Source organism: Ipomoea nil, unplaced genomic scaffold (genome assembly GCF_001879475.1).
Source record: "Ipomoea nil cultivar Tokyo-kokei standard unplaced genomic scaffold, Asagao_1.1 scaffold0164, whole genome shotgun sequence".
Taxonomy (NCBI): domain Eukaryota; kingdom Viridiplantae; phylum Streptophyta; class Magnoliopsida; order Solanales; family Convolvulaceae; genus Ipomoea; species Ipomoea nil.
The window spans coordinates 1,153,759-1,173,253 of record NW_017616592.1 but is presented as its reverse complement, the minus strand read 5'-3'; the positions used below and the strand labels follow the sequence as shown (position 1 = coordinate 1,173,253).

At 36.1% G+C, this 19,495-nt stretch overlaps 3 protein-coding genes across 3 annotated transcripts; 1 reads left to right on the top strand and 2 right to left on the bottom strand.

Annotated features, from left to right (window-relative positions):
• Positions 1-892: 892 nt before the first annotated feature.
• On the bottom strand, positions 893-2,027 carry LOC109175019 (dehydration-responsive element-binding protein 3-like). Its single transcript, XM_019324280.1, has 2 exons — positions 2,017-2,027; positions 893-1,985 (listed from the first exon to the last, which is right to left on the bottom strand). The coding sequence occupies exon 2, from the start codon at positions 1,971-1,973 to the stop codon at positions 1,182-1,184; it is 792 nt and encodes a 263-aa protein (XP_019179825.1). The 5' UTR covers positions 1,974-1,985; positions 2,017-2,027; the 3' UTR covers positions 893-1,181.
• Positions 2,028-11,357: 9,330 nt separating this feature from the next.
• Positions 11,358-13,998, top strand: LOC109175478. Its single transcript, XM_019324737.1, has 5 exons — positions 11,358-11,366; positions 11,540-11,694; positions 12,416-13,091; positions 13,403-13,472; positions 13,538-13,998. Exons 1-5 carry the CDS (start codon positions 11,358-11,360, stop codon positions 13,996-13,998), a joined length of 1,371 nt encoding a protein of 456 aa, XP_019180282.1.
• Positions 13,999-16,781: 2,783 nt separating this feature from the next.
• On the bottom strand, positions 16,782-19,411 carry LOC109175693 (sugar transport protein 14-like). The gene is made up of 3 exons (XM_019325023.1): positions 19,270-19,411; positions 18,816-19,138; positions 16,782-17,899 (listed from the first exon to the last, which is right to left on the bottom strand). The coding sequence occupies exons 1-3, from the start codon at positions 19,409-19,411 to the stop codon at positions 16,820-16,822; spliced, it is 1,545 nt and encodes a 514-aa protein (XP_019180568.1). The 3' UTR covers positions 16,782-16,819.
• Between the last annotated feature and the right edge of the window lie 84 nt (positions 19,412-19,495).

Here is a 19,495-nt window from a genome sequence, read left to right as displayed (position 1 = left end):
CATGCAACGTCTCTGCTTCCTCAAACACTTGTCCGCCTCTCTGCTTTCTCAATTCACCTCACTCCCCCACTCTCTCTAGCCAATTAACATCACACATTGCCCGCACGAGCATAACTCAATAGTTTAATAAACAGTATTTAGGAGAAGATCAGATATCAATATTTGAATTTCGACGGCGAGATTATGTTTAAAGTGGACAGATCTTTTGTAGGCACCGACATTTGGCTATATCTATTGAGTTATTGAGTCACCATGATTTACATCCTCCTAAATACTCTATCGGCCTGGGTATGAGGGCCATTGGGGTTGCAGATTTAACTTTTTAGAAGAATAATGAACATCACAAATTGTCTAAAATTAAAAAGGAAAAAAAACAAGTGGTACATTATTCTCGTATTTAAAAACCTTGTTAATACTTCTTAGTCAAGTTCATTATACAGGTCTTCATATAGTGCAGTTCGGACTATTACAGAAACTAAGAATGATGTTTACAGAGAGTAGAACTTAAAATCTTATGATTACCGAGCTAAATTCAGCTAGAAGCAATCCTAAATTAAGTAATCGTGTGTTATAGGTAAAATCATTGAACCAATCATCTCGTTTGCTCAAGACAATTTTCCTTGATAGTTACCCTCAATTATCTTCTCGCACTTCCATCAACATTTCTCTTTCCCTTCTACAAATTAAATATATGATTGATCTAAACTTCAACTTTAGAATTAATATATTGGGACATAACATTAATGACATTAATTAATGTTGCTTGAACACATCATATCAATAAAATTAAGACATAATATTTTTTTATTCTCACTCTCTACCTATAATACAACAGAGTAATACAGTAAAATCTATACGGAATAAACTCACTGATTCTCAGTATTTAAGAAAAAGAGTAATGTAGTGAAACCAAAACTTCAATTCTATTATACCACTGTGTACAGTTGTACTTGGGGTGCATTATAGTACAGTTACTCATGCTTGTAAATATTTAAGAAAAAAAAAAAAAACACACCCAAACAAACCAGGAAAAAGGAGTCCATATAAAATTCCCAGAAATAAAATAAAATAAAACTCTCACAAAATGTGAAAGAAAATTTGAAGAGAAAGGGCAAACTTGTAATTTCACTCTAATTTTTTGTTTTTTTTTTTTTTTTTTGTTGGTGTTTGACTAAACTGTTTCAGTGTTGCCATAGTAAGCTCTCAAAATGGCCTGAAACTGTACTTTCAAACTCTGATATTTCGATATTTATTCCTCCGCCGCCGCCGCCGCCGTAATGTCCATAGTCGTCTTCCAAGCTATGCCACCATGGGTGGAAGTAATCCCAAACTTCCGAGTCAATAAACAGAAACTCGTCCCGAGTTGACTCGACCAAATCGTAACTCGGGTCTGGCAGCTTCGGCAGCTCCACTATCTCTCCCAGCTGCTCCTCCTGGCTCGACGGCGCCTCCGCCGAGGAGGAGGAGGAGGAGCATGAGGCCGCCGACAATGACGGCTCGGGCGTTTCGGGCTTAGGCGGCGGGTCGAGATGGTCCATATGCGCGGCTCTCAACGCGGCGGCCTGGATGTCACGCGGCGCGGAGGTGGCGGGGCGGGGCAAGAGGTCGGAAAGTTCGGGGAAGTTAAGGACGGCGGATTTTCCCTTCACCGACAGCGCGGCGACGTCGTGGGCCCTAGCGGCCATCTCAGCGCTGGCGAAAGTGCCCAGCCAGATCCGAGACTTCTTCTTCGGCTCCCGAATTTCCGATACCCATTTCCCCCACGCCCGCATTCTCACCCCCACATACGTCGGATGCTTCAAATCACTCCGCCCTCTACTCCTCTTCCCGCCATTATCACCGCCGTCGCCGCCGTCCCCCCTCCCCCGCTTCTTCAGCCGATCAGCGGCGCCGGAAGAAGAAGACGGAGATAATGATGAGTAGCTACTTATTGATTCCGTTTCCGAGTGCGATGATGATGACTCTGCCGCCATTACCGACACTCGATCAAGATTTTCTCTTACACTGATATGATATAGAGAGAGAGAGAGAGAGAGAGAGAGGGAGAGAGAAACACAAACTAAGTAAGTGATGGATGAATAATAGAAGGGCGGGTGGTATAGTATGTAGTTCAAAGTTGGAAGGGAGGGAGAGTGTTTATATATAGATAGAGATAAAGATGTATGGGGGGGAGAAGATGATGATGATGATTGGAAAGGGAGTGGGACGTAGAGATGATCGATCGATTGAGATGGAATGAGGAAGTAGCTAGGAAGGAAGGAAGGTGAGATTTGGTTTCCTGTAAAAAGTTGGGACGGGGCGGAGTGGAGTGGAGTAAAATATATGAATTGTTGAAGCTTTGGAGAATGGAGATAGATAATAAAGCAGCTGGCATTTAACCATATATATATATATCATCATAATAATTACATAATGACGGAGATCGCAAATCATAGCAGAAATCAAAGTCTTGTACGCGCCCGGCCACACAATCATCAACTCATTTTTGTGCATGTTGATGATTGTTAGGAGCAACTAATCTCATATCACTACAAGAAAAATAATTTTTAGTGACAAAAATTAGTATAAGTAGAAAAATCTCTGACTAAATGTATTATTTGCATAATTTTTGTGAGAGTTAAATATTACTCTAGAAAAAGGTTTATGATTTAGTGACGAAATTTTAATTTTATACTTATTTAAAAGTATACTCTCCTTCGTTATTGGTACGAAAGATGTTGTTAATCTAGTTATTGATATCTGAAAATTATTTCACTAAAATCTAATTACCACCATTTTTTATTTTTTATTTTTGGCGCCCTCTTGTACATAATGTTATACAGCCACACACCTTCCTCTCTTTCTCTTAACACCTCCCCTACATCTCACCAGCTCTACTACCTCAGTATACTATCTCCCCATCTCTCTTTCTATTCACTCTCTATTTCCCTTCACTTCACTATAAGTGACGGGTGGATTTTTCTCAGATATCATCACCAAGTAGTCATAAGGTAATTTATTAATTTTTTTTAAAGAATTTTTCAGTCTTGATGGTAGGGCTCAGTAAGTCTCTGTGCTTAAACCCTTACAAAGTAAGAACATTTTTTTTTTGCAGGTTTTCCAGGCCATGTATGATACAACCCTAAGGTTGTATAGGAATACTCTTCTTCGAGTCAAGAGCTAAACTACAGAAAGTGGAGGGGGAAGAAACATAACTGTATTTCGAGGTCATTTAAAACTCGGATGATCACGGCTGGTAAATCGCTAATACTCGGAGGATCATTGGAGTTATTAACTCTCTATATATATATATATATGTGTGTGTGTGTGTTTGTGTCTGATAATAATAATAAGGTTGTTGTTGTTGTTATTACATACATATATATATATATATATATATATATATATATATATATATATATATATGTATGTATGTAATAATAACAACAACAACAATATATGTATGTACATACATACATACATACATACATACATACATACATACATACATACATACATACATACATACATACATACATACATACATATATATATATATATATATATATATATATATATATATATATATATATGAAGGGTAATTCTATCTTTTGAATGTTTATTGCGTTTTTGTTCTTTAATCAAACCAAAAAGTATAATAAATTTCTTGAATGTATTTCTTATGTGAACCAAACATTGAAATTGGATTCATATTCTATTCTTTACCTATTTCATTTTCGATAATATATGTGATGTAGTAAATATGGGAATTTCTACTAATTCGTATGGTGTTGTGATCGGTTTCGGTTATGATCCCTTTCTTAGTCTGCTTGTGGATTAAGTCCTTAGACTCGAATTACGTGACAGTAGGTCAGAGGTTTCCGAGCTAAAGACCAGTTTATGAAAAATGCCAAAAGTCCCCCTCTTCGTAATTATGGCGTATTTATATTATAGGAAGTGTAATGAGACATTTACTAATCCTCGGCATGCGTGGCACGTGGATTGCATGCACTGGGTAAGGTCGGGGCCCTAGCTAGTTCGCCCACGTGTCCGCAGATGCCTGATTCCATCGTGTCTAACGCTACCGAATTCAGCTAAAAGAACTAGGCTTAAGGCTACAGGTACCAAAGGTCGTCAGGCGCACGGTCCCGACCTAATGTGATTAGAATAAAGCAATTGATACTGATCTTCGCTTGACTAGTGGAACTGCACTTGGTATGAGATTTAGGTCGGCTAAGCACGAAAGGAGGTTGGCCGTGCTTGGATCCAGCCCTACCCAGTGGGTGGACTCGGTACCGATCAGGCTACAAGCTAACTACAGCCGGGGATAATTCATATCAATATGATTTGTATAATTTCAAAATTTATTCTATAAATTAAACGTGTTTGTAAGGCGGTCTACATTGATAGGGGAGAGTGTAAAAAAAAATAAAAGGAAAAAGGTGAATTACAATCTAAAACTAATAATCAATTAATATATTTGTTTTTAATATAATGAATGCGCCAAATTATTTAATGGAAAATATAAAATATTCATGCATGATTAATGAATTCGCCAATTTTTTTATTTGTTTTTATTTTATGCTCCAAATTAAATGGCTAAATAATATTATATTTCTATTATATATCCATATGCTATTTAATTACTTTGACCAGTTACCAGTATATGCATGGTGTGCCTTAAAGTTGCATATATAAATGCCTAATTATATATATGTAGACACTAGACACAGTATATTTATCCATTGTACATAGAGGGAATATTCAATTGAAACCAACAACAACAAATACACACAAATTGGTCAATAAATATATATTTTTTAAAAATGAAGTCAGATCAGCATGTGTAAATTTATATGAAAAGATTTTAACTTTTACACAAACAATAATGTTTTCAAATATTATGGGATACGACGACCCTACAGTCCTAATTGGGTACCCCTCCCTTAGATCCAAAAAAAATATTATGGGATGCATTTTATGAGGAATCATGCATATTCTAAAATATCAAAAAGTAAGAATTTATATGGATTATTACAAACTAAAAATGACAGTAACAATTTTATAAATAGAATATATATTAGTTAGGGCACTCCCAATATTTATAGTAGTTGGTTTGTTATTTTTCTTTTAATAGTGTACATTTTACTCCATTTGAGATACGATATACATATACAAGTTAGGGCACACTTAATGTGGGAAATTAAGAGTAGTGTATCATAAGTTAATATACTTAAATAATGCAATGGGGATGGTAAAACAATGGGACATCCAGATATTTAGTCACAGATTAAAAAAAAAAAAAATCGCATGAAAGTCATTGCGTTGCTTAATTAAGGATTTGTTTATTCTTGTAATATTTTCGCACTTTCAAAAGTGGATCTTACTACCATATCATTGTATGTACAATTCATTTATTATTATTTTTTTATATCCCTGCAATTCTAGTTCACTTCAACAACAACAGCAACAACAAGAACAATAATAATAACAATGTTGCAAAAAAGTTAGGCGCCGAGGGAGCGCCTAACGCCGATTTTTTATTTTTTTATTTTTTTTTTATTTTTAAAAAAATAAAAAAAATTAAACTAAAAATTGTAAAATTCACTAATAAAACATAAGATTCCTCTAGTTTTTTCTTACAAATTATTTACCTAAGTGGTTGTAAAATCGTTCAAAATATTGTTGAAACCATCTAAATACATAAAAAAAATTAAAACTAAGAGCAAAAGAAACATTTTTTGAAGAAATTAGATGGTCAAACCGCCTTCGGTTGTTTGCGGTGGATAGATCTCGAAAAAATACGCAATTTCAAAAAAAAATTGTCAAAAGCGGACAACCGAGTCAAAAGTTATGCCTTCCCGAACTTTTCGCACTTCACAACGCAAAAAAAAATAAAATTAAATGCCGGTTTAGCCGGACGGCCGCCTAGGCGGGATTTTTGCAACACTGAATAATAATAATAATAATAATTAACAAAAAAAAAAAAAAAAAGAGAATGACATGCCATCTAGCCATGTCATATTGCAAGAGAGAAAATTAGGAAATGCTTCCAACCCTACAAAAACCACACAATTTATAGCCACTCCTTGATGCATGTGCTTATTTTTGTGTGGAGAGTTTTTTTTTTTTTTTTTTTTTTTTTTTTCAAATTTTAATTCACCATAAAATGCCACATTAAGGAGTGAATGTCCGAGAGTGGTAAATGTAGGGGAGTGTAGCAAGGTCCGAAGAAATTACAAGGATGACGGGATGAGCACATTCTAACGGGCACGCCAGATGTTCGGCATAGTCATTTTTTTTTAATTTCTTTCTTTTTGTATGTTTTTATTTGTTATGTAATACATAATACATACGGAGTAATATATATGATATAAAAGTTATTATAATTATTAAATGAATTGTAGTGTGAAGCTAGCCTACAACTATTTGGATGAATTAAAGGATATTTATTTACCCAATGAAAATAAAGTATATTAAGAATAAATTAATATTGAGCGTTACGTCATAAGTCGACTCACAAATTAAATATATATTTTAATACATTATAAATATATCCTTTAGACTTATGTGAATGTCTAAATGAGGGTAAAAAGTACAAACCTAACAGATCTTTACCCCATCGAGCGCATGAACTATATATAAACCAACAAGCATTAACAGATGGAGATCTGAGTCTTCTCATTTACAGCGGTCTTAATGCATTGTTTCAGAGGTCTGTAAACACTATTATTACGCTTCCACATATTGCTTGCTAGTTGTTACAACTCAAGTTTCGGTATAACAAAATTGCTAAACATAGGAAGGTAAGTAATAAATAGCTGATTTTTACTGTTTGCCTTGTGACAAAGGGTGGGATTCCCCACTCCAAACACCGTTATTCACACTTTGTGGAGGAGTAAATCATGATGACTCAACTGATCAACATAGACTTGACTTTTGCTTACTGTGTACAAGGAGCAACACTCATTTTGAGATCAGGATGCTCCCACACTGCCGCTTGTGAGACCCAATCCTTGGTCTCTTGTGACAAATTTCACCTTTGCGACAAGTTGAGTTGCCCAGGTGGACTACTTTTTACCTTGATGTCTATTGAAAATGTGTGTTTTAAATATGTTGAAATATGTTAGGATTTTAAGAGGATTGCAATGAATCTTAACTTAGTGATGTCAAGTGGATAGGCCGACATTAGGATGTGTTTGGTTCGCACAAGGGAACTGGAATTAGAATGGATGTGAATCAATTACTCGGTAAAAGTAATGAGTTTTTGTGAAAATATTTTGTATGTTTCGTAGTAGGGTGGAATTGGAATTATTACCAATATTGATGTTTGGTTATGTATGACCCTATAATGGGAATAAATGTTTTAAAAATACAAAAATAAAAAATTAAGGCAATTGATCTTAATATAGACATTCAAAGCATCAATATGAATAAAAAAAACATCTAAAAGCATTAATTCAATCTTAAAAATCATATTACCAATATAAGATGGAATGATACTCATTTTTAATTAGGGTATGAAGTTTTTAATTTAACTAGTAATTAAATCTTATAGTTGTGTTTTAAAAAAAAAAAAAAATTTAAAAATCCTATAATTGTGTTTTAAAATGATCTCAACCAAACAGTAACTATGATTTTGATTCCAACACACCCTTAATGTAGGTTGTATCGTGTTGTATAAGGATTGTGCCACGCTAGTCCAAACATAGTAACATGTGGGTCGTGTCTGGATCAACCTATGTAGATCTAGCTCACATTATTATCTCTAATAAAACTATTTGAGTAATAAGTTTTTAGCTTCAAATTTACACTTGAATTATAATAATAATAAAAAAAAAAACTCCTAATATTTACACTTTGACTTTGAGGTAAACGTTCTTTCACGTTAATATTTCAATAATTCCCTCTCAACCGAATATCGCACAGTTCATATAATCTCCCTAGATTCCTTTGCGTCCTCCTTGTGGCTATAACATCATTTGGTGGTCAAGCTCAAGGATCAATTGATCATTCCTAGGGTCACAAGTACAATCCTTAATTAATACACATGCCCACTATCAAAATTCATGCCCGGCCCAACCACACTAACACTTATATGCACCACATAATTAACAATCCACCTTATTATGTTTTTAGTTGTATTTTACTATTTATCTACTCAATTTAATTTAGTAGTAGTCGTCTATATGTCCCTCCTCACCACATAATTAACAATCCACCTTATTATGTTTTTAGTTGTATTTTACTATTTATCTACTCAATTTAATTTAGTAGTAGTCGTCTATATGTCCCTCCTCACCATTATGGAGATGAACTAAGGTGTACCTAATTCACCGATATGCTCTGATCTAATACCAAATAACCAAATAATGTTTGACAGAAATATTATATTTTGGCTTAGATTTCCATCAATAACCAATGCGGAACGCATTATAGTCCGCCTAATAAAATCATATATACTTGGTTGTACAGATTAGTACCATAAAAAAAAAAAATCCATTATATTAATTAAATTTTAAGTAGGGTAGCTAATGAACTAAACAGGAACGAATGGAGGTTGTTCGTGTTCGTTTGTTAAGATTTTTGGAGTGTTCGTGTTCGTATTCATTTGTTAATGTTTTTGAAAATCCTGTTCGTGTTCGATTGTTAAGTGTTCATTAGTGTTTGTTAATGTTCGCGAACACGTTCACGAAAATATTCATTAACATTAACGAACACGTCTACGAACATGTTCGTGAACACGTTCATGAATCCTTAAAAACCAAACACAAGCACATGTTCATGATCACAATTCGTTCGTAAATAAAGAATAATCTATGTTCACAAACAATAATCAAACAAGCAACACAACAACTATATATATATATATATATATATATATATATATATATATATATATATATATATATATATATATATATATGCTTAACTGCTTGTTCATGAACATTATTAAAAGAACACGAGCTTGTTCACGAGTAGACTCTGTTCGTTTATGAACCGAGCTCTAAAATTTGTTAATTTATGTTCGGTTATCATAATAAACGAACATAAATAAAAATTTATCAAACACGAACATGAGTAATTTGACGAAAGCTCTATTCGCTAACCCTAATGTTAAGGTTAATATTGTATTTGGGCACGATTTTTATGTTTTACATTATTCTTATTAGGAACATTGAGGGTCGTTATATCGTGGACCGCGGTAAAAAACGGCGACGTTACAGTTAACGGAGTGTGTATTTTTTGTGTATTAATTACCAACTGAAACTACAGTGTATCTAAACTGACACTGCCTCACGTATTATTTTTATATTATCAAGTGAAATTGCAATTGAAATTAAATGAAACTGTAGTTGTGTTGAAACGAAACTGCAGTGTATACAAAATGAAACTGAATAACAATTTCACATATTTGAGTGTATATTACCCAACGAAACTATAGTTATATCAAAATGATACTGTAGTTGTGTTGAAATGAAACTGCGGTATATATAAAATGAAACTTAATAACATTTCACATATTTGAGTTTATATTGTGCAATGAAGCTGTAATTATATTGAAATGATCATGTAGTTATGTTTTAATGAAACTATAGTGTGTATAAAATAGAACTAAATAACATTTTCACATATTTGAGTGTATAAATATCGAATGAAACTGTAGTTATATCGAAATGAAACTGTAATTGTATTGAACTGACACTATAGTGCATACAAAATGACACTGAATAACATAGTTACTTTTTTGCGGAACGACGCAAAAAGGGTGGCGTTTCTTTTATTAAACAAAACGACATTGTTTTGAAGCTCAGTGCATAATCGATTATACCCCGCTGTGCACGATATAATTTGCCGAACATTGAAGGGTAAGCCCGACAGCTCATGGGCCAACACAAAAACTACGTCTTTGTTAAATTAAATGCATTTGGACCTATGACAGCAAGATTGGGCTTTTAAGTATTCATTCTTGGGGTCCATTCATTGTTTTGACAAAACATCGTACGTTTGGTTCCAATTTTAGTACCACCAAATTTTAACTATTCTATCGCAATATCATTTATTATGGTGGTTTAAATTATTTTATTTTATTTTGTAGTATATTATTATCAATATTAGAACTGATACCGGTGATGTGCCCACCTTGCAAGGTGGGCACGGTTCCATATTTATAATTTCTATATTGTAAATTCATAATTTGTATATTGTAGATTCATAAAATTTATACTTTAGATTCCAATTGTTGAACTCTGTTTTTCACAAATCAGAGAACTATATGTTCATAATTTGATAACTATATAGGTTAGAAATTATGAATTTACAGTACAGAAATTATGAATCTACAATACATATATTATGAATCTGCAATATAGAAATTATGAATCTACTGTATAGAAATTATGAATCTATTATATTTAAATTATGAATCTGTGGTTGAGAAATTATGAATCTAACGTATAAATTTTATGAATCTACAATATAAAAATTATGGATCTACAGTATAAAAATTATGAATCTACAGTATAGAAATTATGGATATGGAACCGTACCCACCTTGCAAGGTGAGCACATGCTCACAGCATAACGTTCCTACTGTGGCAACAGGGCGAGGTGGGGGTGGAGAATAGGGATGGGGTAGTAGGGATTTTTCGGGATAGAGATGGTGGTGTGGCCACATGTTCCGCATTGGCTTTGATACCAAACTAAAGCATGTGCTCCATCTCAACTAAAAGCCTAAGCTAATAGTTGGATTGCACATTAATGGTTATATGCTCAACAGTAAAATATAAAATAATATTTTATTTAAATTATATAATTAATTTATAATTTTATATATTTAAATATCCAATTAGCATAACATTCAATCATCTCAAATACGACTAGTACAAAATACCTAAATACATTAAACTATAGTTAATGATTCAAAATGTTCAAATCTTAAATCCTTAATCAAAATACCAAATATCCATGCATAATAACTTGAAAAAATAATTAAAATCCAAATTAAACATAATTACATTTTTTTTTTGAGTAATATTGACGCTGTTACAATGTAGTATATGTTCATAGCTACTTTCTCAACCTACTGAAGCACAAAGAGTCAATACCCTCTCAAACTCATGACTTCCCATTTGGGAGAGTCACTTCATGTCACTAGACCACAAGGTCATTAACAAACATTATTACGTGGGAGGGTCAACGAACGCCTCCTCCTTAGGCTCACGTGGCGACGCAACAGACTTATGAGGACTACAATACAGCTCCGTTTACTAACGTGTGGTTCCCCGACACCAGCGCGAACGCACATGCTACACCGCGCGTAGATATCTTGGCTAATGTTGAACCGTACACCGGAGAAGACACGCTTTGCGTTGGCGATGGCTCAGGTCTGTCCATTCTGCACACATGTTCTTTAAATTTGTCTACACAGTCCCGGTCACTGTCTCTATATAACATTTTACATGTGCCTAAATTACGTGCTTCATTATTATCTATCCAAAAGTTCACTCGTGACAACGATGTGTACTTTGAATTTCATCTTGCTCATTTTCTTGTGAAGGACCGTACCACCCAGCAGGTACTTCTTAGAGGTCCCAGTCAAGGAGGGGTGTACTCTCTCACCGCGTCTTCTAAAGTTGCGTTCCTTTCAGTTAGAGCGTCTCCTAAAGTGTGGCACAATCGCCTTGGCACCCGCACATTCGAGTCTTGCGTCAGGTTCTTTCTACGTGTCCTGTTCTGTAAATAATTTATGTACCGCGTGTCAGATGGGCAAGTATGCGCGCTTCCCACTCACGCGAATCGAACATTCTAGTAAAGCTGTACCCGATTTGATTTTCACGGATATTTGGGGGCCTTCTCTGGTCCCATCCGTAGACGATCATAAATATTTCGTCCTTTTTGTAGATGATTTTTCTAGGTTTGTTTGGTATTATCCAATGAAATGTAAGTCAGAAGTATATTCTGTGTTTACCAAATTCCGTGCATTCGTAGAAAACTACTTTACCATTACTATCAAATGTATTCAGTCTGATATGGGCGGCAAATACCACAAACTCAACTCGGTATTCACCGCCGTTGGGATTCTACACCGTCAGTCGTCCCCGCACACTCACGAGCAAAATGGCCGCATGAAATGTAAACATCGCCACGTGGTCGAAACCGGTCTAACCCTTCTAGCCCAGAGTCATCTGCCACAGAAATACTGGTCGTATGCGTTCGAGTCAGCGGTCCATTTAATCAACCACCTCCCGTCCACTGTTTCACAAAATATAAGTCTGTATTCTCGGTTGTTCCATAGGTCTCCAAATTATAATTTCTTACGTGTCTTTCGTTGCGAGTGCTTCCCAAATTTGCGTCCGTATAACAGGCACAAAATAGACTATCGCTCCAAGTTTTGCATTTTTTAAGGGTATCCAGACTCCCTGCTTGGTTACAGGTACTTAGACAGAGACACAGGCCGCATATATTTGGCAAGGCACGTGAGGTTCAATGAAGAAACATTCCCCTTTCAGGGTATGCGTCACACAATCGCCACCTTTGCCTCTGGCGAGGCATCCTCGTCGCCATGGGCGTGTGCGCCAGTCCAGCAGCCTACGCCACCTAGTCAGTCCGTACCAGCACCCCCAACTCTTCCGCCACTGCCACCGGCTCCCCAACTGGCTATTCTGACGTCGTCTTCCTCAACAACAGGGGCGACTTCCTCGTCATTTCAACCTACGACCTCGTCGACCACTACAACCCGGCGACGACGTGTAAGGTCTAATGTTCGGACTCATGTTATGCAGCTCTGGACAACAACAAATGCAAGGCGGCGTAACCCAGTTCCCCAACCAACCGCACTGGTCGTGTCTGTAGACGACGATGAGCCTACCTACCACACGCAAGCAATAAAATTCCCGCATTGGCGTGCTGCTATGGACACCGAATTCAACGCCTTGCTACAGAATCTAACGTGGCTCCTTGTTCTTGCACGTCATGATATGAATGTGATAGGCTGCAAGTGGGTATTCCGTGTTAAGGGCAAGTCCGATGGGACAATCGATCACTACAAGGCTCGTCTAGTGGCCAAAGGGTTTAACCAAATCCCCGGCAAAGATTATTCTGAAAATACAGTCCCGTGGTCAAGCCTACCACTATTCGACTCCTTTTGGCCTACGCCGTGTCAAATAAATGGACCATGCGGCAAATGGACGTCCACAACACGTTTCTAAATGGGCACATTGACGAGGACATCTATATGCGTCAACCGTCCGGCTACGCGGATCCTAACATCCCGGGACACGTGTGTAACCTTCAACGCTTGTTATACATGCTCAAACAGGCTCCACGTGCGTGGTTCAAAAGGCTCCATGATTTGTTATTGTAAGCTGGGTTTCGCCCGTCAAAGATGGACATTTCATTATTTATTTTTTATTCTGGACAGGTTCGTGCTTATATCCTAGTCTACGTTGACGATATTCTCTTGTTAGGCAACGACTATGACATGCTTAGTGGTTTCATGACTCAACTCTCCAAACCTTTCGCAATTGCGATTTTGGAATCTCACAATTCTTCTTAGGAATCGAGGCATCTTATGACAAAGATGCCTTAATGCTGACGCAACAACGCTATATGAATGAACTTCTACGACGAGCTGGCATGGAATCCTATAAACAGCTGTCCACTCCGATGTCTCTCGCCACTTCTGATGCCGTTACTGAGTCGCTACCCCTTGATGACCCTATGCCATACAGGCATCTCGTTGGGTCCCTGATGTACCTACTGATTACTCGCCCAGACTTATCATTTGCTGTCAACCATCTGTGTCAGTTCATGCACACGCCGACACAAGATCATTGGGTAGCACTCAAGCGGGTGTTGCGTTATGTACAGGGGACACGACGCCTTGGCCTGCGTCTCACCTTGGCCTCGTCGCCAGTGGTACACGCCTTCTCTGATTCCGACTGGGCCGGATGCTCGTTAGATCGGAAGTTTACTGCGGGTTACACAGTGTTCCTGGGTCCTAATCTGGTTTCCTAGGTCTCGAGGAAGCAAAGGACGGTGGCGCGGTCCTCTAATGAAGCCGAGTACAAAGTTCTTGTCGATGCTGCTGCGGAGGTTACCTGTGTGCAGTCTCTTTTGCGTGAGCTCGGGTTGCATTCACCGTCTGTCCCGGTCTTATGGTGCGATAACTTGCGCGCAATGTACTTGTGCGCTAACCCGGTGTTTTACATGAGGACTAAACACGTTAAGGTGGACTACCATTTTTTTGGGGACCAGGTGGCGTCCGGGGACTTGAAGGTGACTTTGTCTCCATGCATGATCAATTGGCGGACATATTCACCAAACCCCTGTCCTCTTCTCGTTTTGGTGACTTAAGAGTCAAGCTGGGTGTCGTCCTGTGTCCCCCCTCAGCTTGAGGGGGAGTATTGAGCTGTTAGAATATTGTGTTAAAATTAAAGTTTGTTATGAGCTGTTAGCTAATTCCCAGTTAATCTCTGTGTATAAGTAGTGCTGTAATTTCCTCTGAATCAATCAAGTAAAACCTCATTACTTCATCTCCACATATATAAAAATGGAGAAATTAGATATAAAATAAACATAGTTTTTACATAAATAATCTTTTTCAAATGAATAAGTTTTTGGTAGAGATTTTTGACAAATATTGTCTGTTATTTTATTTACAAATTTTATTTAAATACGTTAGTTATATAATTAAAGTAGTTATTTGAAATTCAAATAATAATACAAGTAACAATAAAATTTAAAATCAACAAAATAATAACATAATTAAACTTTTAAAAATATTAAATATTACATTGTATAGTTATACTTACATTTTTAATAAAACTAACTGAGCTGAAGAACTAAAGTACGTTTTTCTGTTTCCACAACCATTACTTTCTTTGCTAATTTAGAGGATGTCAAAAATTTAATTGGTAAATTTGTTAAATTAATAATAGTATATGCATCGCACGGGACAATTACTACTTAATAATTAATAACTTAATATAAGTATGTAATTAACCCTAGGCCTTAAAATGAAATTTTTAATAAATAAAACAATTCAAATGGCATTAATATTTTTGTTTACTTTAAGGGAAAATATAACAAATTATTGATACTTAGACCAGAATAAGTGTGTGAGACAGTGTTACCATAAGACATGTAATAGTACGTTTTTAGTTCTTTAGTTAATACTACTTTTTATGAGTGTAAAAATAAAATAAATAAAAATAGACAACCCAACCAAGTTAAAGGTGGTTAACTTGGTAATCACAAAATTTAAAGTTGACCGAGAATAGTTTACCTCTTATCATCTTTTGTTGGCCACTCTCTCATGTAGTGAGGACAAATTACACTCTTACCATGTACATACTAGGATATGACTTACCCCTTTTTAGGGGCATCTTTAATAGTTGAGATTTTTGAAGAGTTTTTATGTGTGACTAGGAAAGAAAAAAATGCAAGGGAAGCAGAAAAAAGAGAAAAAAAAACAAAACAAAATATAGAAAAGGATTTTTTTAAAAAAAAAGATAAAACATTGATGTTTACGCGCTTCACTGGGCGCTTGTTTTACAACGCACGCGAAGCAAGCGGCGGCATTTTTAATTTTAGTGGGTCCTACAATCTTTATCTTGTGGGTATATGTATTTATACATATTTTTTTGAAGTTATTATGTGTATTTCTATTTTATAAATTATATTTTATTATTATAGCTCTCTCTCTCTCTCTCTCTCTCTCTCTCTCTATATATATATATATATATATATATATATATATATATATATATATATATATATATATTAAAGCATAATGAAGTATGGAAAAAAAGTTTATATTGTTCAAATTTATTGGTAAAGTTTTATATTTAATATAATTTGTGTATATATTCATTTAAACCTCAATTATAATTAATTTGACTCCACATATATAAAGAGGAGAAATTAGATATAAAATAAATATAGTTATTACATAAATAATATTTTTCAAATGAATAAGTTTGTTGTGGAGATTTTAGACAAATATTGCATGTTATTTTATTTACAAATTTTATTTAAATACGTTAGTTATATAATTAAAGTAGTTATTTCAAATTGAAATTCCTTTAAAAAAATTCAAATTCAAATAATAATACAAGTAACAATAAACTTTAAAATCAACATAATAATAGCATAATCAAACTTTTAAAAATATTAAATATTACATTGTATTTTTTTTTTTTTTTGAATACTACTAGCTCTATTACATTGTAGTATCTGTTCATATACTTTCTCAACCTACTGAAACACAAAGAGCCAATATTAAATATTACATTGTATAATTATACTTACATTTTTAATCAAACTAATTCTGATTCTGAGCTTAAGAACTCAAGTACGTTTTCTGTTTTCACAACCATTACTTTCTTTGCTAATTCAGAGGATGTCAAAAATTTAATTAGTAAATTTGCTAATTTTATAATAGTTCGTGCATTGCACGAGACAATTACTAGTTCTAATAAAAACCCATGTTTTGCATAAGGACCTCATTCTTTCTCTTTCCTCCCCTTCTCTCCTACACCTTAGCATAACCATTCTCAAAATCCCTGAAAAACCAAGTAATGGGGATGCTCTAAAATGATGGAATATAAAAAGTAATATAATTTTGAATTAGAAGAGTAGGTTTTTCTTTCCATCAAGAGTGTAATAATATAATCTAGGGTTACACTTATGTGAGACCGTCTCAGATCTTTATTAATGAGACAAGTCGGGTCAATATGCAAATATAATACTTATATTAGCAAATGTAATACTAAATATTTAAAACGGTTTCACAAATTTTTGCCTATAATCTAACCTAAAAATGCTAATACTATCATCATAGATTTTCTTGCAATTCTCGACCATTATTCTCCAACGATGGGCAGTAATTCCTCCAGAACCAGTGTTTCTCCCACAACAGATACACTTCCTCGATCGGAACCTGCTTCGTCTCCGGCAGCAGAAGCAAGATGAAACAACTCATCACAACAATCAGCCCCGCAAACACCAAGAAGATGCCGTATTTCAGGTGACATAACGACGCCAGAAAACACTGCGCGATCAACGCCGTGAAGATCATGTTCACGCACACCACCATGCTCTGCCCCGCCGACCGCGTCTCCAGCGGGAAGATCTCGCTCGGCACCAGCCACCCCAACGGCCCCCACGATCTCCCGTACGCGAGAACGAACACGCAGATTATGATTATCAGGAAGATCCCGACCCCTTTCGGGAGATCCTCGCCGCCTTCCCCGAACTTGAGCGCTAGAGTTATGGCGACGGCCACCAAGACGCAGATCATCTCCGCGCCGGCTTCCAGGAAAAAGAACCGCCTCCCGAACCGATCCACGAACGCCATGGAGATCCCGGCGGCCACCACCAGCGCGCCGCTGGTGATGGCGGAGGAAAACAGCGACGCGCCGGAGCCGAAGCCTAGGCTTTGGAATATGACGGGGGCGTAGAAAAGAATGGAGTTCATTCCGGTGAGCTGCTGGAACGCCGGGATCGCGAGCGCTCCGATCACCAATTGCGGCCGGTTCTTCCTCTTTAAGAGGTTTCTTAACGGATTCTTTACGGCTTGCGCCGCTTGACTTGCGTCCATTAGATCTTCGAATTCTGCGTCTACTTTTGACGTTCCTCTCACCTTCTCCAACACCGCTCTGGCTTCCTCTAGCCTTCCCTGCTCCACCAGACTGTTCGGCGTCTCCGGGAGGAATAGCCCGCCGACGAACATGAGAACCGCCGGAACTGTGGCTAATCCCAGAGATATTCTCCAACCCCATGGATGGATCTTCTCGGTTCCATAGTTTATGAAGTTGGCTACGAATATCCCTAAACAAGTCGTCAGCTGGAAGAGCTGATTAACCGCTCCCCGGATCTTTGCCGGAGCCATTTCGGATAGATACAATGGCACTGCCTGCATCACAAAAACAAACATTTGGGCAATTCCCAGCCAAATTAATCAGAATAAATTTGCACTCCCATTCTAATGGAAGTCCAGACTGACTTATCCTTTGTTGACTACTTTTACAAGACAAAGTGTACACTTAATCAAATTGGTGAGTAATTAATCATTTGCCTGCTAGAATTACAAGACAGGATTTACTACTAGTATACATTCAAGGGTGAAGCTACCCTTGAGATATGGCCCCCTACCCCACCCCCATTTAAATATATATATATATATATATATATATATATATATATATATAAAATTTTGGCCACTCTTAGGTTTTTTTTTTAAAAGATTTAAAAAAATCTATTATATTAAATGAACTATATATATATATATATATATATATATATATATATATATATATATATATATATATTAAAGTCCAAATTTATTAAGTGAAAGTAAATTAATCAAATTCACCATTTTTCTTTATTAGTTAGCCTATTTCTTTTGTCAAGATTTCAATTTAATTTCATCACTCTCTAAATTTGAGGTATATATGTTTTAGTTTTATTAATTAATTAATTAATTAATAACTTGTTTTTATTATTTATTTATACCAAACTTGTTTATCTTTTATGGGCTAAAGTTATAAGATAGAGTTTATCTCTAGTACACACACTTACTCAAGTTGGTGAGGTTAAATTTACAGGTTCAACTCATCCCAGTGGAATCGATTAATCTTTGCCGGTTAGAGTTACAAGACAGAGTTTATCTAATAACTTAAGCTGATTTACCTTTTAGGATTGTTTTTTTAGTTAGAGTTACAAGGAGAGTTTACCTGGGCATATTATCGTGTGCACATCCACCTGAGTGGTTGGAACAATTCAAACTTTTATAAGTGGGAACATGGAACATGACATCGAATCACACTTACTTGATTCCCAAAACCAATGCCTACGCCGAGAAGACAGCGACCGACGATCAGCATTGCTATGTTCATGGCGAATGCATTGATCAATGCTCCGACGAAGAAACTGATTGCTCCCCAGAGAATGCTGGCTTTCCGGCCTTTATATCTGGTAACATAGGACGCCCCAAATGTAGATATTAGGGCAGCAAAGTAGAGAGAAGAAGTGAAGAGAGTGAGGATCTGATTGTCATATTTGCAGTAATCAGTTTCCTGGAGATGTTCCTGCTTCCTCCTGTAGATTTTGGGGAAGAATTCTTTCAAGAAGTCATCCATGGAAGTCACCCCACCTTAAATCAACACAAACCCATCTTTAAACGTCTAATATATCAACCAAAGATTGGATCTTTTTGGATGAAAAACAGTAAAACACGCCAAAAATGGTGAAGAAATTAAATGAAGAAGAGTAGTGATTGATTACCAGAAACGCCAAGATCGTAGCCGAAGAGAGACCCTCCCATGGCGGCAACAATGCAAGCGAATACGAAATAGGGAGTGATTCTATACTCGTAGAGATGAGCTCTGCTGCCTCCTCTTGAGTCTATTAAACCTCCGCCCGCCATTGTTTTACGATAACCGGCTTCACCCCTCTGCACAGAAGACTATATATGGGGGGATTAGACACGAAGGTTTGATGTAAGAAAGGC

Bases quoted from the DNA above. Each gene is read 5' to 3' on its own strand.
- LOC109175019 (XM_019324280.1), bottom strand. From the start codon at position 1,973: ATGGCGGCAGAGTCATCATCATCGCACTCGGAAACGGAATCAATAAGT.
- LOC109175478 (XM_019324737.1), top strand. The intron at 13,092-13,402 runs GTCCCGTGGTCA...TATTCTGGACAG, and splicing joins AAGATTATTCTGAAAATACA to GTTCGTGCTTATATCCTAGT. The intron at 13,473-13,537 runs GTTTCATGACTC...AATTCTTCTTAG, and splicing joins CGACTATGACATGCTTAGTG to GAATCGAGGCATCTTATGAC.
- LOC109175693 (XM_019325023.1), bottom strand. From the start codon at position 19,411: ATGGCGGGCGGAGGTTTAATAGACTCAAGAGGAGGCAGCAGAGCTCAT. The intron at 19,139-19,269 runs GTAATCAATCAC...TGTTGATTTAAG, and splicing joins CTACGATCTTGGCGTTTCTG to GTGGGGTGACTTCCATGGAT. The intron at 17,900-18,815 runs GTAAGTGTGATT...TTTGTGATGCAG, and splicing joins GCATTGGTTTTGGGAATCAA to GCAGTGCCATTGTATCTATC.